Here is a 16,886-nt window from a genome sequence, read left to right as displayed (position 1 = left end):
TTATGATAAGTCTCCGTATGATCCTGGCAATTGAAAGAGTTGACACTAACTTGACATGTTGTGTTTTACATAATTAGTGGTCTTTGTGGTTGAAAAGCCATTAGTGTTCCATTTTTTGTGATTATTAATGCATGTAAGTCAAATGCATTCATGTAGTGCAACTGCAAGTATAAATATATCTGAAACAGAACTATTATTTTCTGTTCTTTAGAATAGGATTTGATGGAAATAGCTACATAAGAACCATTGTGAGCACTGAAAGAGAAAAAAATCAAAAGTACCTTACTGTGACTGGGGAAGGTCTGATTTAACAACAACAGGAAAAGACAGTTTCCTCTGTCCATCCTTTAATCATATTGTAGCTTTTTCCATGACGGAGATCGTTGTTCTGTACCTTCCAGTGAAAGAAAACAGGTATTTTACACTTTTCATCTGCCCAGCCAGAAAAGCCCATAATGGGACTTTTTTATCAGGACTGATTGTCAAAGGTGTTCAATGTAATGTAGAGGTGAATGTGAAAAGGCAAAATTTACAGAGAACCCAGTCCTTCCAAATTGAGCAAGACAATTGTGCTTGTATTTACTGTGCTATAAGTCATTTTGAAAGGGAAAATGTCACTGCTACTATATAGTAAAGATGCTTAAGTAGTTGCTGAAAAAGTAACAAGAAAAGTTGCATAAATCATAAATGAGACAACAAAAATTTCTAGATTTGTGGCAAATGTAACGCACTGCAGGCTTGCTCAAGAAGTGAACCTTTCTGGCCTGGCCATCTGAAGCTCAGATGTCTTAACACACAGCAAAGTCTGAATTTTAAAGACCTATTTTATGTTACATTGTTCAGGTTGTTTATTTGTTGTTGTTGTTGTTGTTTTTTCCCTTCTCCCTGATATAAAATCTAACTTTGAGATTTGAAGCATAACTAATGGTATGAACTTCATAAACCAGCGTATTTTCTTTAAAAGTCAAACAGCAATGAGGCTGATAGCTAACAAACTTTTTATTGAATATCAAAACAATGAAAAGAAAATATTTACAAAGACAACACACATTCAAATCAAAGGACATAAATCCAACAAAAAAACATCCCTTCGTTAAAAAGGAGGCTCTTGCAGTAAAATCGGGGAAACTACTGCATTTTAGTAAATAGTCAAATTAAGCTTTAACACTACACAGTGGCACAGACAGACACTCCAAAAAATGGACCAAATAGTGCTCTCTGAACTGAAAAGATTAACAATTTAATTTTTAAGTTCTTTTTTAAGTTTCTTTTGTACATTTTTAACATAAATTCCTTTTTGCATTATTGTGAATTTCAGAGGTCATATTATACAAGTATACTATGATAGAACAGTGAAAATGAAAAATAACAGTAAAAGTCTTAGGGCTAAGAGTGAAGTTAATGCTATGGATTTTAGTTTGTGCTATTTTGGCAGTTAATTTTTCAATTTAGAATATAAAAAGTAAATATTATTTGATGTGTAATAATTGACACGAATCCAACAAAAAACCTCTATCCAGCTAACACATGGTATAATACATTTGATAAAACCTTCAATGCGAGAAAAAAGGCACAACCTGATTTTTTGTGTAAAGTCAGGTAAGAATAGAAGGAGGTAAGAGTTGGCATCTCAAAGGCAATGTTAACATCAGTATTGGAAACCATATGGTGATTTGCATCAAACTCCAGTGACTCCTAAAGGTCTGCACAAGTCCAGGCTTGCACATTCAAATGCAAGACAATCAGATGAAATAATCATTAACGGAATAGAAATATAATAGCATAAATGAGTAAAAATACAGGACGCATACTGATGCTTAAAACCTGTGATGTAAGACCCTTCTCTTTCAGACTCGCAGGAATTTCATTTCTACCCAACTGCACTCAATATGTTCTGTTTGCACGCGAGTCTAGTCAGATCTTAATAGATTTCTTCTGCACTCTTTGCAGTTAACATTAAATGCAGTCCCTCTGTCTGCATAAATATGAATAGTTGTACTCAATGAACTAAGAAAATGGAATGCATTTACTGCAGTTAAAACTGCTTTACAATTGTTCTTTCATCACACTTCTTACTATGAGGCCAGTTTCTAATCATCACCAGCATGTTTTTATCTAAGGAAAAATAAGCAAGCTTCAAAAAGACATTCTAGTTTGTGCTTTTGAACTAATTATTAAAAATAGAGAGATATTGGAGTATGTGTAAGAGGACCATACCGATACATTTCAATAATTAAAACTTGGTTGACTAGGCTGCTTCTTCTCATGATTAGAATTACAATTCAGGTTAGTTTAATGGTTATGGTCCCACCCTATGGCCAGTATGTATATCAAACTTGGTTAATAGTGGTCCCAAAATTACAAATGTTAATGTTGGTCATAAAAAAAAAACACACACACAATGGGAGTGGGCTGCTGGAGGTAAACTTGAAGAAGAGAGAAGGCACACATGTGACAGTAATCCAAATGATCTTAGGCAGCTGCAAATTCAATATGTGGTCTTTAGAAATGCTGAAAAGGTGGTCCAAGTGAATGGTCCAGAGTCCTCTTTTCCACAAATGTTCTTGTCCTCCATGAAAAAAAAAGAATAACTGGAGGTCCACATATTGCTCCATACATTGCCCTTCGCTCGTTTTAGTTACCTGAGCTCAGTAATAATTAAACTTTACTTTTTCTATGTCTCCAATCAGCGTCCTTGCCAAGAAGATTCCCACCATCTAATAGCAAAGTGACAAGACACAACATTAGATTCAGATTCACTTCAAAACTGTCTTTTAAAAAGACATACTCCTTACATGCAGAAGAGTATTTCTTTTCAGGGGCTACAATTTGTATTCATTCTGATGACAGAATTTGTTTTGTGTGGGTGACATCTAACAGGAAAACATATTTTCCATGCTGGATATATTTTTTTCAAGCACATCCAATACCTGTAACAATGATATGACAATGAAGACTCCAGCCACAATGTACAGATTGCGTGGAAGCCACTCTTCTAAAGCCATCATGCATCCTTTGACATAAATGGTGTTGCTCCATTGAGACTGAAAAACAAAACGGTGTGTTGTTTATTCACAAAATAAGTGACAATTTATGCAATTAATTCAAAAGCATTTTATTACATCTACATATCATCATATGACACATGACTATCTAAGCTGTATGATGTTTTTGACATAGTACATAGTACAAAAAAAGTGTTTCATAAATTATGGGAACAAAATGTTATCACCAAATAACTCAGCACAGTTGATCAAGGCAATAATTTAAAAAATGATGATTATTAATGTTTTTGTAGCTAGGTGGCGCCCGCCAGCTGTACACTCCATGAGTGACTACTCAGCACTCGTTAAGAGTTAATAATTGATTTGTTTCATTCTATTCAGTGGTTGCTTAGTAATTTGATTATGAATTTGTTTCTCTTGGTGTACCGTCGGCGTTACACTTCGGGTTTAAAGGGTTAAAGCAGAACTTTTGTCAATAATGCCAAAGAACAAAATGCCTAGCAAAACTGTACAATCTGCACTCACCGCTGAGCCAGTTGATCTAACATCATATCCACACTGCGTGTTCACCACTGTATCCTGTAAAGAAAAGTCACAGGTTCATAAAAATGAGGCCTATAATTATGTAAAGTCATTTACGATAGAAATAAATAACCAAGCACTAAGTAATTTAAACCAAAACCAGACATAGCCTGTGAAGGTCAGTATTCGGGGTGTGAAGAGATCTTGTGCCACAAGATCTTACGATATTAAAACATAATGATATTTCTCGACAAGGTGAAAAGCTGTCCCGTGATATCAACACCTTTTACAGTGCTGACATTATATTGTTCTGTCTTTTCCTGCATATGATAATTCATACCCAGAAAGTAGAACTGAAGTGACAATAATCATAAGATGATTAGTGTAGGGCTGTCACAATTCCTCAATTAAAGTTGTGTCGATTGCAATTTAACTGGAAATGGCTGTACATATGCATCATAGCATTGTGCTATTATTTATAAACCTACACTAACACAGGGGAATACATCAGTGTGTTTCTAAATATGCAAACTTTTTTTCATTGCAATTTCAAAATAAAAGGTAGCATGTTTTGATGTCCATGTTCTTCAAGAAATTACAATGACTAGCATTTCCATCATGAAGAAGTGGCCAAATATTAAAGATTAGGTGAACACTTGAATGAAATGTTTCTGGCCAATATTAAACAAGGATTTGATTATGTTGTAAAGTGCAACTAACAACAATCAAACAGCCATCGCCGCCTTTGGCATTTGTTATAATGTACATAAGTTGATTGTTATAATACATAATATAATAAACAGTGTTCTTCAATAAAACCATAAAATTACTTGCTTTTAATACTTTATTTAAAACAATTATTATTGCCTCATTGTTATTATATATGAATTTTAAGTCATTATAACCGTTATTCTCCACAAAAATATTATCCGATAACTCTATTAAATCATGACTTTCTGAATTTCCGTTTCTCCAGTCATATTTTGTCATTGAAGATTTCTTAAATATAGTGTTTCTTTAAAAAATTGTCTTATCTCATTCTCGTGAACCCAATTTTGTATATGGTCTCATTTCGTGAGCTAAGTGTATCATCACACCCCTAGTCAGTATCCTAAACACAAATAAATCCTAGCCCTTCTGAGATTAATTCCCTAGCAGAGTGAAAGTGAATTAAATTGGTTGCAAATTAAGGAACATGTAATGATGTTTACAAAGTAATAGTTAGAGTTAGAGTAGTGAGGGTAGCAACCAACTAGCTAGATTGGCTTGATGCAATAAGAACTAAAAAACTGTTTTCAGTTTCATTGGCTTGTGAAAAGGATAGTTCACCAAAAAATGTTGTTCACCCTCATGTTGTTCCAAATCCACATTACTTTTTTCCCCCCATAAAATGTGGAATAATGCTTTAAACCATGCAATTGCAAAGTACATTCTGCAAAGTTTCTCAGACAAAGATGTATGGGTTTGGAATGACATGAGGTTAAACTATTCCTTGAAGCATTTCAAGGACAAAAAGCAAGCAAAGGAAGTCTTCAACATGCTTGGCCTTTGACTTGAAAGCACAATGTGTTATTTTAAACAGTATTTTTTATGATGAAAAGAGCTCTTTTTTCTGTGGAGGGCTGCTGTGAAGGAGAAAGGAACCTACAGCAGGGTCGCTGATGCAGCAGGAAAAGGGCACTCCACATTTCTCTCTGCTATGCTGACTCTGTGAGCAGTTAAAATACACATTCAGATTCCAGTCATTGGGGTCTTTAGCTCCACAGCAATGATTCTGTGAATAAAACAACATGTACATTCAGAATGTTTTTAATCAAACCCTGCAACAGGAAAGGTGAATAAGCACAGTCAAAATTGTGCTATCATAATTCCCCAAATTACATTAACAATAATTTAAAATGTAAAATATTATTTGAGAAAACAGATTAAATTCAAAACCAAGACATATGTGTTCAGTACTAGCACCAAAACTGCTCTACAAGTCCTTAATATCTATGGCTTTTTCATCCCATATATGGTTTTGTTCAGGTTAAATCATGCTTGTTAATTTAGCATTGCTTTAATTAAAAAAGAATTGGCGAAAAGACACAGAAGAGTGAATAGCGAAGCACAAAGTTTGTGACAGTTTGACCTCTAATAAGTATGGGGTGGTTAGCATGCTGAGTAAACAGAAAGCATTCATTTACATATAGGATTGATTTTAAAGTATTATTACTGGTATATAAATCACTCAGAGGTAACAGTTGCCTATCTGACGCACAGATAAGCGAGCAGTCCTGCACTTGAGTAGACAGTGAACGTTTGTATGTTCAGCTCAGCTTCTCAGCTTTGATGAGAAACGAAACAGACTAAAATGTGACAAAGCTGAAATGCTTCTTTTTGTAAAGAAGAACTTGCATGCACTTTTGAAAAGCTAGAAATAAATGTCAGCTCTGTATAGGATGATCATTTTTATGTTACCTTAAAATTACATTGACTTAAAAAGCACCTGCTGTAGCATCTTTGTTTTACTCGTTGCACTAAACATTATTTGATTTAACATTTTAGAATAATACATTTTTTGGGGTTTTGTTTAGCTTCACTGGTAAATACCTTTTTTCTTTACAATGAATTGAAAAACAAATGCTGAATGCTGATTAAATATCCAAACATCTTTGTTTGGATTGTTGAATGTGTGTTGATTGTGTAGTGAACTGTGCAGTTGTTGTCGTTAACTTCAGATGGTTACAGCTGAACTCAAATGGCACTGAGAATTGGGTAAGAGAGAGGAAACCAGGCCTGGGTCTACGTTGGAGTAGTGAGTTAGACGTGATTAAACTCGAGGTTCTGTGGGGTGCAGACTGGATTGAATCCATTCCTACAGCTTCCGAACAAATGGGTTTTTGGGGTGCGGACTGATGATGCAGTGAACCCGAGGTTACCCCGTGAGTCAGTCCTAGAGCTCCTCCTGTCCATTTTAGGGAAAAATCGGGTCTAATGGAGACGTCCAATAGATTTTTTGTGTGTCGAAAGAACACCACAGACAGTATAATCCAAATGGGAAAATCTCACAGTAAAACAAGCAGCTGTGCAAAATAAGATACACCGGTGTTTTGCCAGATGAGAAGATTTATGTATTATCTTATTACTCTTTTAATTATTTGTATAACTGTATCCACTGTATGTCTGACTGATTGCGCTGTATTCCTCCTTTTGATTCTAAACTGAACTCAAATGGCACTGAGAATTGGGTAAGAGACGAACATAAATTACTTAATTGGGGAACTTGAGAGATGAAACCATGCTGATGGCCTGGGTCTGTGGTGGAGTAGAGTGTTTGATGTGTGATTAAACTCGAGGTTCTGTGGGGTGGGGACTGGATTGATTCCATTCCTACAGCTTCCAAACAAATGGGTGTTTGGGGTGCGGACTGATGAGGCAGTGAACCCGGGGTCAGTCCTAGAGCTCCTCCTTTCCAATTTTAGGGGAAAATCGGGTCCATCGGAGACGTCCAATAGATTTTTTAGGCGCGCCGAAAGAACACCACAGACACAGTGTAATCACAATGTGAAAATTGAGTAAAACTGGGAGTTGTAAAAAATAAGATACACCGGTGTTTTGCCAGATGAGAAGTTTATCTATTTATCATCTTTTAATCTTTTAATTCATTTTATAACTATACCATATCTTAATTTATTTTATAACTGTTTTAATTTTCCTTGCTTTTGTTTAGTGATTTTTTTAATTCCTTTCTGAAAAGCACTTTGAAGCCATAGTGTATGAAATATGCTATATAAATAAACTTGCCTTGCCTAATGAATGAATGTGAATTGGTATACATTTAAAAACTCTCTCAAACGTACCAGCTTCTGAAGAGAGTCGATCAGATTCTGCAGGTCAATGTCTTCCCTGTAGGCCTTCACATTGGCCAAGAAAAATTCGTTGATCCACTCCCTAACTTGGCCCTGGAACACAAATGCCAACACCGCAGCCGTCAGCTCCAGGAAGAAGATGAAGCCAATGACTCCAGAGAACTGAAAGAAAAAGTCAAGCAGCAAGGTGAAAATTCAAAGAGTAGCTTTTGACAGTGAAAAATAGTATTTGTACATTTTTATGTCTGAGAAGTATTTACATTTCACACATCATAAAGTGCCTAGCTTACACAGGTCTAGCACTGCAAGGCATGCAAAATTGACCAGCTTATGTGATGGCACCTCAGCATCACATCGAAAGGATGAGAACTTACAAATTTAAGGAGGCAGATGTTTTCCCGGAGTGCTCCGACACAACCAGCAAATCCCAACACGAAAGTGACTGTGCCCACAACAAGCACCCCCCAAACTGGGTCGAAACCATGTAGACGTGTGACTTGCGTCAGATCTGATAAAACACCCTGTGGGCAAATCAAGGAATAAAACATTTTCACTAGTTGTTTTTCCCTGAGCCACTAAAACCCATTTACAGCCACATAAACTAATTTTTAGAAACTCGAGTTCTAAGAAATTTTTTTAAGGGTGTGTTCACACTAGGCAGATCGGGTTTGATTAAAATGAACTCTGAAGTGATTGCTCTGTTAGTGCGGTTCATTTGAGTAAGTGTGAACGCTGCCATCCGAACCCTGGTGCACAGCTAATAAGCAGACCGAGACCCCTGAAAAAATGGGTCTCGGCCCACTTTCAAACAAACTCTGGTATGGTAAGGCTGAAATTTTAGTATAAACACGGACCAAAGGCATGTAAACAAACCAAAAACAGGACATGATGTAACAGGATGCAACCCTAAAAAGGACAGAATGCTCAAGCATACCTGTTTTTCTCATGATAATCGCAATGTTGTTGTTTTGTGTGTATATCCAAGTTCAGTCGCAAAATATACGTCATAAAAGCTTTTTTTGTATCATTAGGTTCGGTGTTTAAAAATAACAGTGTGAAGACTAAGCAAACCAGGACTACATTTTTTATTTTATTTTTTGATCCAAACCAAACTACCAGTGTAAACACCCCTTAAAAGAGTAGACAAAAAAGACTTTCACAGACACTTACTCACCTTTTCACTCCAGGCCCAGAAGCCAATTGCAATGAATGCTGTTCCAGCTAGCTGAAAAGCAGAAGAGGTTTAGGAGACGTTAAGACATGTAGCATCAGAATAGTCAAGTTCAAAAGTGTGTGGTTATAACATATGACGCATTAGTATGACTAAATGTGACTAAAATCTAGAACACCAAGCAACTAGACACTTCTAGTTGGAATTTTTAAAAAAGTTTAAAAACACAGTACAAAATTTGGGGTCTGTAAGAATTTTTTTTAGCCCTACAGCCTCTCTTATACTTACAAGGCTGCATTTATTTGATCAAAAATACAGTCTGTACATAAATACAAAATAGGAATATTGTGAAATATAATTGCAGTTTAAAATAACTTTTCTGTTTTAATACATTTTAAAATGTAATTTATTTAATGTAATTTTTAGCATCATTACTCCAGTCTTCAGTGTCACATGATCCTTCGGAAATCATTCTAATATGCTGATTTGGTGAAAATCGTTGTTCTTTTAAACCTCAAACTTTTAAACGGTATAAAATTTTGAACATGCTAAAGATACAATTTATTTAGCTTTATTTAAAAGTATGGAAAATAAAGTGTCGATTAATGGACACAAACGGAATGAAATATGCATAGCACACTGCAGTAAAAACAAAACTTGTTTCTCAAGAGCCATGTTAAAAATTGAAAACAGGAAACCGGGTTAGAAGGTGTTATCTGGTATGAACTCCTCCCATGCTTCCTTATACAGGACACCACAAACTACTGCAATAGTATGTCCGCGTAAATCTGTTTCCTGTTGACGTATATGGAAACCTGACATCATTAGGCTGACTTTTTCGGTTCAGCTGTGGGTGTTAACATGCTCTGATGAAAATGCAGTCAATAAGTGTGAAACATCTCTGCACACGGTGTAAAACTAAGTGGTTCAAATAAACATGCAATGTGGTGCTGGTTGTAGATTATGTTATCTGAGCAAGAGTGTCATAAAAGATAGGCAAGGCAGACACAGTACTAGATGTTATCTAATGTCAGAACTGGAAGGGCTGCCCATTTAAACATGATTTGCAGATGAGGGCATGTTTGTGTGTGATTGTGCATGCGTTTACACCGAAACAAAACATTGTCATTAACTTACCCAAAAGATAATGTTGTAGCTGAACATGAGGTATTTGTAGCAACAGCTGACCTCTGCATTTTCATATCTATAATAGTGCATCTTTTTCTGTAGAATAAAGGAAAATGACATTTGAGATTACCACATTAAAATATCTAGAGAGATCTTTATCATATATTGTTAACTTACATTTACATTTATTCATTTAGCTGACGCTTTTATCCAGAGCGACTTACAATTGCTATGTATGTCAGAGGTCGCACGCCTCTGGAGCAACTAGGGGTTAAGTGTCTTGCTCAGGGACACATTGGTGTCTCACAGTGGATTCGAACCCGGGTCTCTCACACCAAAGGCATGTTTCTTATCCACTGCGCCATCACCACTTAAACTTAAAATGTTCACAAACAGAACTCACCCAATTTATAAATTCACCCAAATTATATCACATCCTCAGGATTAATCAATTGCACAAGAGTTTAATTACTCAGCTGTTGCTAATACAGGGAAGAGTGTGTATTGCATTGCATTTCCTGTCATGACAGTAAAGATACATTTCCAACTGACTGCATTTCCAGAAAGAAAGAAAACTTCCCCATTTTTTTTTAATACAAGCAGACCCACCCTTGCTGACTTAAATGTATTTTTTAACTAAATTATGTTAAAGATAAAATGTACCTATCAATTCGTCCAATTTAACATACTTTACTTTCTTGTAGACCCAAAGTGGGGGATTGTTTGTGAGTTGATTAAAAAGCAAATAAGTAATTAAATCAAAACAATTAAAATTAAAGTAAATGATTTAAAAATAAAAACAAAACAAAACACTATAAAAAGGAGGAAAATTATTTTTTACTTTCATGTCATATGACCATTAATCGAGAACTGAGAAAACTCAAATGTGTTGTTAGATTGTTAAATAAATTATTTATATTAAAATAATTATCTTGAATGGAGCAATTATTCTGCATCTACCTTACACATTCACATCCAAAAATCTTGATAATTAAAAAAGTACTACTTAATGATCAATAAAACCCTTCATAAAACCCTCCATTCTGTATTAACTGCCCTATTATACTAATATGCAGTAACGTTAAACAGAAAACTAAATGAGAATCAGCTTTTAAAGATTTGTAAACATGTCTGATACATGACACGTAAAAATCTCGGGTTAAAGTGTTATGTTATCATAATTATTCCAATTTGGATCAGCTGCAAACAGTTCATTGGAAAACCACTGGAGATTTTCAGGGGAAAAAAATCGTGTGTACGTTTGTTTTCTTTTGATTATCACATCAGATGTGATCACAAAATATTTTATTGTTCCAGAGGCAACTCATACGGGAATATATCCGTCCAATAATCAGAAATCAGAGATTACACACACACACACAAGATGGCTCACAAACTCTTCCCCACTATTTCTTCCTCTTGCTAGTTAGCTAAGTTGCTAACGTTAGTTGATTAGCAAAGTTGTCACAGTTCACACTTTAAAACCAGCTCCCAAGGCAAATCTCGGTCTTCCACAACAATTAATGTTCACGTTTAGGAGATTTTGTGAAGTTAATGTAGTGAACACTGTCAGTACAATAATACTATAATATGTTCGTTTTGTTTCTGCGGTATAAAAAAAAGAAGAATGCTAAGAGCTAGATATCTCAACATAGCTAACCAACTGTATCACCTCACGACTTGTCAAACCCAACTATTTACTCACATTTACCTACTAAATATATAAACAATATAACGTTAACATTACCCAGATATAAAATCTTTACAACGACTGGTTAAAAATGCAGCCACAGTTTAATTTATTTACGTTAACTTGGGAGAGTGCGCGAGCGCGCTGTGGGTGAAACGAAACGCTGGAGAGCTTATGTCTGTTTATTGTATTTACAATTTAGACGCACATCGCAGCGCGGTTTATTACCGATTTTTACAACAACAACAAAAGCACGTCACTCAATGTTAAGAAATAAATAAATAAGCAGTTATAATATGTAATCTTAAAGCGCTCACCTCTTTGTTTATGTCACACAACGCCTCCGCCTGGTAGAGTTTGAAAACGAAAAAGAAAAAACTAGCCTAACTCTTCTAACACCCACCCACTCCGTACATGAATGCGGGACATCGAGTGCGAGTGAGAATGCTACGCCCAACTCCCGAGTAATGATCCCTCAAAAACACAACCAAATCTATTCCACGATTATTTATCAGAGATCCACTTATCTCATTGTAGGCTATATATGCATTAAAGCGACGTTAAAAACACGAACAGTAGCCTACAAATAGGCTATCTAGTATTTTATTTCTGTTGTTTAAATATTAATAATAATTATAAGACAAAAACACATACACAGTATTTTCTGATATCTAGTGTTTTATTTTTATAATTTCTTTAAAATATTTCATATTATTTATACTGTTTAAACAATAAATTAAATATATCATAAATATATAAATTAATTAAGGTTCAGGCTAATTCTGCCACATCCGCTACCTTGCTTTGAATTGTGTAAACAGGAAGAGACATTCTTGGTTTGCTAGTGCTCATATATATATATATATATATATCACATATATAGCCTATGTGATCACGCTATATCACACACACACACACACACACTCTCTCTCTCTCTCTCTCTCTCTCTCTCTCTCTCTCTCTCTCTCTCTCTCTCTCTCTCTCTGTCACTTTTTAACTGTGATAACTGTACTTGACAGCAGTATGAGTCACATCCTCTGCAGTTTCATCCAAGAGGGACAGAATAACCAGCTTCCTAAAAAAAAATAACCAGCTTCCTCCTTGTTTGTTTTTTTCTTTTTCTTTTTGAAGTGTTGTTTGCAAGAAAATGTTGAGGAAAAAATGCCAAACATCCTCAGAATCAAACATCCTGCTGTATTGTTCACTGTGAGCAGAACATAGCAAAAAACGAGATTCCAGAACACACAATGGAATAGAAAACAGACCAGTACATATTTAACTGGGTTCAAATACACTTTCAGTCCTTTGTAAAAGCTCACTCACACTGCAGACGCCAGCAGATTTACTTCAGCAGATACCCCTGTCGCAGTCTTTGGCATTGGTCAGATCATGTTCAATCACTGTTTGTCGGGTCGTAGAATGTCTATAGGCCTACTGTAGTTTGGTGATTTACCGCATCTATTTGTGCAGTGTGAACTGGTATTAAAAGAATTCTAAGGGTTTGATGAATGTACACACACATACATAAATAACCTAAATACAAAGAATATGCAACAGCACATAAATCCTGCTAGTCTGTGTATAAGGAGTGAGGATTTGAAGTTTGTAATGCTCAGACTTTTGGAAAATACCTCTACTGTCCAAAATGTTCACCTGGCCACCTGGCCACCAGCACGTTGCACTGTGACTTATTTTGTTCTGAGAGAGGCAGGAATGCTTATAAAGAAGCGAGTAGTGTCATGAAGACCTATGGGAAGAGAACATGCTGTAGACGTAGATGGAAAAAGAGCGTGGAGACATCTCCAACAGATAAAGGATACTCCTGCAATCCAGATGTGAAACCATGGAGATTACCTTCACATTGTCACCTGATGTTGTATTGTATAGTTCCAGAGTTTTTTTATTTATAGATTATCAACCCAAAAGTACAATATATATATTTCATGAAAGCCTTTCTACTACAGGGCTAAAACCCATTAGTGCCGGTACCACCATTCTTCAAACCAATTGCTCCTGTTGATCAAAGGAGCTGCAAGCAGAAGGCTTTCCAGTTTATGCAAATCACTTATCTCCTCTTCCTGTTTCATCACTGTTTCTAAAAACACAACCACCCCACACTCACAAAAAAAGTAAACTATTTACACTGTAAAAGCAGCTGGTGCATGTAGATTACACCCGAAACATTTAAAAACCCTTATACAAACCCCAGACTTTTGAATGGTTGAGTATTCTTTTTGATTCAGACCAGAAAAGGGATGGATAGTATCGAGCACAAACATTTCACCTTATGAATGACAGAAACACTGTGTTATGCATATTTGACGATTATCATGGATTTTTTTTTTTGGGGGGGGGCATTGAGGTTATCTTAAAGAATAAGTGCAAAAAGCTATAGCAATATACAGAACAATTGTATAAAGTCTGATATTTGAGAGAGCATTAGGGGGAAACACATCTTTATTTAAATACAAGTGCAGCAATTAAATTAATTCAATAAAAAATGTCTGTACACACAGCTGCATGATTACACGTTTACAGAGACTATTAAATAAATAGCAAAAATTAAGATAAATAAGACTAAAGCCCAGTTAATTAGTCTGAAAACATCTGAAATCTCTCATGTTGTTACTTTCAGATCAGATAAATAATAAATTATCGTTTAAGCACTTATCCTTATAGTCAATAAATACATTGAATAAATAGTCATAGATACATTGCACACAGCCAAATTCAGCCATATAGATGGTTGTCCTCAGACGACGAGTGGCTGTTCAGTCCTTCTCCTTGCCACCAGTCTCCTTGCAGTTCCCCCAGGATCTCCTGCAGCGACAGGGCCGGCAGCTCAGGCAGAGGCCCGTGGTGAGGCCCGTGGTGAATCCCGCTTTCCTGTTGGCTCTCCATCCTCGGAACTTCTGGGTTGTCTACACAAAAAGAGCTGGAAGCTGGAGGAGTGCCCTCCCAGCAACCCGAGTCTGGGGTAACAGGGGTCAGTGGCTGAAGGCTGTTGTGTTTTTCAGATGGAGAGTAAAAAAAGCTCTGGATGGCGCTTGTTTTGCAGGCATAAGCTTCAAGATGATATGGACTCCACATGGAGCTCATAGGTGACCTCCTGTCATACCTCGTAGCCCAGTTAGGGGGCATCTGATGCTCTGTGCTTAGAAGAGGAGGGCTGCAGTGAGCGTTCATGGCTCTGGCCTGATGGTGTCCGTATGAAGGGGTGCAGTAGCCGGAATCATCACCGATAGACATGGAAGATGGAGTGTCATATCCATAGTGGCCATCCCTTTCCATCTCTTCCTTAATATGATCTGGGTGCGCAGTTGGTGAAGTGCATAAAGGCCCAGTGACCACACCAGACTTGCTGCCCTCCCTGTTAGAAGAGTGAATCTGCAACGGTGAATTCTGCATGGCACTGTAGGCTGGCAATGGTGAGTCAGATTGCCACAACGGTTTCTTTCCACCCTTGCATTTTAACGTGCGAGCCCTCCTATTCTGAAACCATACCTATTGCAAGTGGAGACATCAAGACATAGAGGGTCAGTCTCATAAGAATACAGTTGATAGATTAGACTCAACCATCTAGTGCATACAGATAAGAGCTTCCCTGTCAAAAGATTCAGGTTAATCATTGTGAGATGCATCCAGCTATGGTGGCATAAAGTCAGGATGGTTATCTATGCCTGGTATGTCTATTGTTTACAGGCCGTATGGTCTCTAAACTAAACAGCAGATAAACACAAAGACGCTTACGTCATGTCAGATATTGATAGTGGTATCAAAGACAGCAAACAGTATGTTTCACATAAGGCCTTATTAGCATATCACTTCACCTGTTTTTATGCGTAGCTGGTGAATTTGTAAATGCGTAAGAGATACAGAGAAAGAGAAGAAGAAGGGGTTGCTTCCTTATTTACATAATTAAAGAAATAGTTCACCCAAAAATGTACTCACACTCATGTTGTTTCAAACCTGATTTTCTTTCTTCTGTGGAACACTCAATGAAATTTTGAAGAAAAAAAAGCCTTGGTTTTCTGTCTATAGAATGAAAGTCAATGGGGCCAAAAATTGTTTTAGACCCTGCTGACTTTAATTATATAGATAAAAAATAACGACAAAAATCTGTTTCACAGCGGAACGAAAGTCATTTAGGTTTGGAACGACATGATGGTGATTAAATGATGACAGAATTTCATTTTTGGGGGGTGACCAACCCCTTTAAATTTCAGTGAATTCAGTGTGCTATTGTACATAACGTGCCATAAGACATCGTGACCCACCTGTATGCGAGACTCTGGTAGTCCAGTAGTTTGGGAGAGACTTTCTCTGAGGCTGATTCCTGGGTAAGGATCTGTCTCAAATGTGGCACGCAGAAGCTCAACGTGTTCCTTTGAGAAACTCGTCCTTTTCCTGCGACTTGCACTTCTGGATACAGTACTGCTTCCAGATATTTTAGCAGATGCATCTGAAAAATAAGATCTAAATTACTGCAAAGCCAATCATAGTGTTATAATGATTCACAACCTCATAGTTCATTAAAAAAATACTATATTACAAGCAAACAATATCAATGCAATGTATGAATGCTTCTCCACAATAATATATACAGCAGAAGAACAGTAACAGTATATTACTTTTGGTTTGAGATGGAGAAGATTGTTTTTTCTTATTACATCTTATATGTTAATATATATCCATAAAAAAACACCATTTAGTAGTGCTTACCAATACTGTTGTCTTTCCACATGTTGAGTCACCACTGCTTGAATCCTGAATACTGAAGGGGCTGGAGAAGTATAAAGGTCTGTCTTGTTTGATACTCCTCAGGGATTTGATTTCTGACCCCTACAGCACTGTTTTATACCTGTACCTATCCCATGACCCCCCTTTCACCCACACCTCCCCCATTAGAAGTGCTTATTATGGGTGAAATAGAAATAAGATGAGGGGAAAAGCCAGCCAAAGCCAGTACTTAAGTGTTTAAAAACGTCTTTCTCAATAAAAAAAAAATGTTTTGTCTCTTTAAATTGGATTTTATAACATTTAAAAGTTTTCTTTTTAGATATATCTTCAAAAAACCAAATACATGAAGAGCATTAGTCGCTTTTATACAGTATGTTTATCTGCTTTTATTTTGTCAGATCTTTGAATATGTTATTTATCTATGTTTATCTATGTATTTATTAAATTTTTTGGTTGGTATGTATATTGCATTTTATATATATATTCTTAATATATACATAAAAAAGAGTTATAAAGTTACAGCTTTACAGTTTGGATATTCTCGTAATGACCATTAGCTGTAAATCATTCAATTTAAAAAAATATCACACACTTAAAACAGCAGAAAGTAATTTGAGAATGCAATGAAATGTTAAGTTGTTGTTTCAAATCTATTTGTTATTTTATATTATATTCCAACGGCTAAAAATAAACACAGACTGTACCAAATAATATATTTAAATTCTTTATATATATATATATATATATATATATATATATATATATATAAAAAAAGATTA

General features: G+C 36.0%; 2 protein-coding genes across 2 annotated transcripts; both read right to left on the bottom strand.

The window, feature by feature from the left end:
* Positions 1 to 981: 981 nt before the first annotated feature.
* On the bottom strand, positions 982 to 11,883 carry tspan14 (tetraspanin 14). Its single transcript, XM_077237192.1, has 9 exons — positions 11,685 to 11,883; positions 9,687 to 9,773; positions 8,553 to 8,603; positions 7,753 to 7,899; positions 7,370 to 7,540; positions 5,176 to 5,301; positions 3,531 to 3,584; positions 2,931 to 3,044; positions 982 to 2,717 (listed from the first exon to the last, which is right to left on the bottom strand). The coding sequence occupies exons 2-9, from the start codon at positions 9,765 to 9,767 to the stop codon at positions 2,649 to 2,651; spliced, it is 813 nt and encodes a 270-aa protein (XP_077093307.1). The 5' UTR covers positions 9,768 to 9,773; positions 11,685 to 11,883; the 3' UTR covers positions 982 to 2,648.
* A 2,142-nt stretch (positions 11,884 to 14,025) lies between these two features.
* Positions 14,026 to 16,111, bottom strand: mxtx1 (mix-type homeobox gene 1). The gene is made up of 3 exons (XM_077236350.1): positions 16,090 to 16,111; positions 15,645 to 15,829; positions 14,026 to 14,871 (listed from the first exon to the last, which is right to left on the bottom strand). The coding sequence occupies exons 1-3, from the start codon at positions 16,109 to 16,111 to the stop codon at positions 14,098 to 14,100; spliced, it is 981 nt and encodes a 326-aa protein (XP_077092465.1). The 3' UTR covers positions 14,026 to 14,097.
* Positions 16,112 to 16,886: the final 775 nt, after the last annotated feature.

Source organism: Siphateles boraxobius, unplaced genomic scaffold (assembly GCF_051911475.1).
Source record: "Siphateles boraxobius isolate OS27281-9 unplaced genomic scaffold, OSU_SipBor_1 20, whole genome shotgun sequence".
In the NCBI taxonomy this organism is placed as follows: Eukaryota; Metazoa; Chordata; class Actinopteri; order Cypriniformes; family Leuciscidae; genus Siphateles; species Siphateles boraxobius.
The sequence above is the reverse complement of the archived record's forward strand: the minus strand, read 5'-3'. Positions and strand labels throughout refer to the sequence as shown.

Bases quoted from the DNA above. Each gene is read 5' to 3' on its own strand.
- mxtx1 (XM_077236350.1), bottom strand. From the start codon at position 16,111: ATGTGGAAAGACAACAGTATTG. The intron at 15,830-16,089 runs GTAAGCACTACT...CTTATTTTTCAG, and splicing joins GTGGAAAGACAACAGTATTG to ATGCATCTGCTAAAATATCT. The intron at 14,872-15,644 runs GTGGGTCACGAT...CACTTGCAATAG, and splicing joins TACCAGAGTCTCGCATACAG to GTATGGTTTCAGAATAGGAG.
- tspan14 (XM_077237192.1), bottom strand. From the start codon at position 9,767: ATGCACTATTATAGATATGAAAATGCAGAGGTCAGCTGTTGCTACAAA. The intron at 7,900-8,552 runs GTGAGTAAGTGT...ATTTGCCCACAG, and splicing joins TCTGGGCCTGGAGTGAAAAG to GGTGTTTTATCAGATCTGAC. The intron at 5,302-7,369 runs GTACGTTTGAGA...TTTTATTCACAG, and splicing joins TCGACTCTCTTCAGAAGCTG to AATCATTGCTGTGGAGCTAA.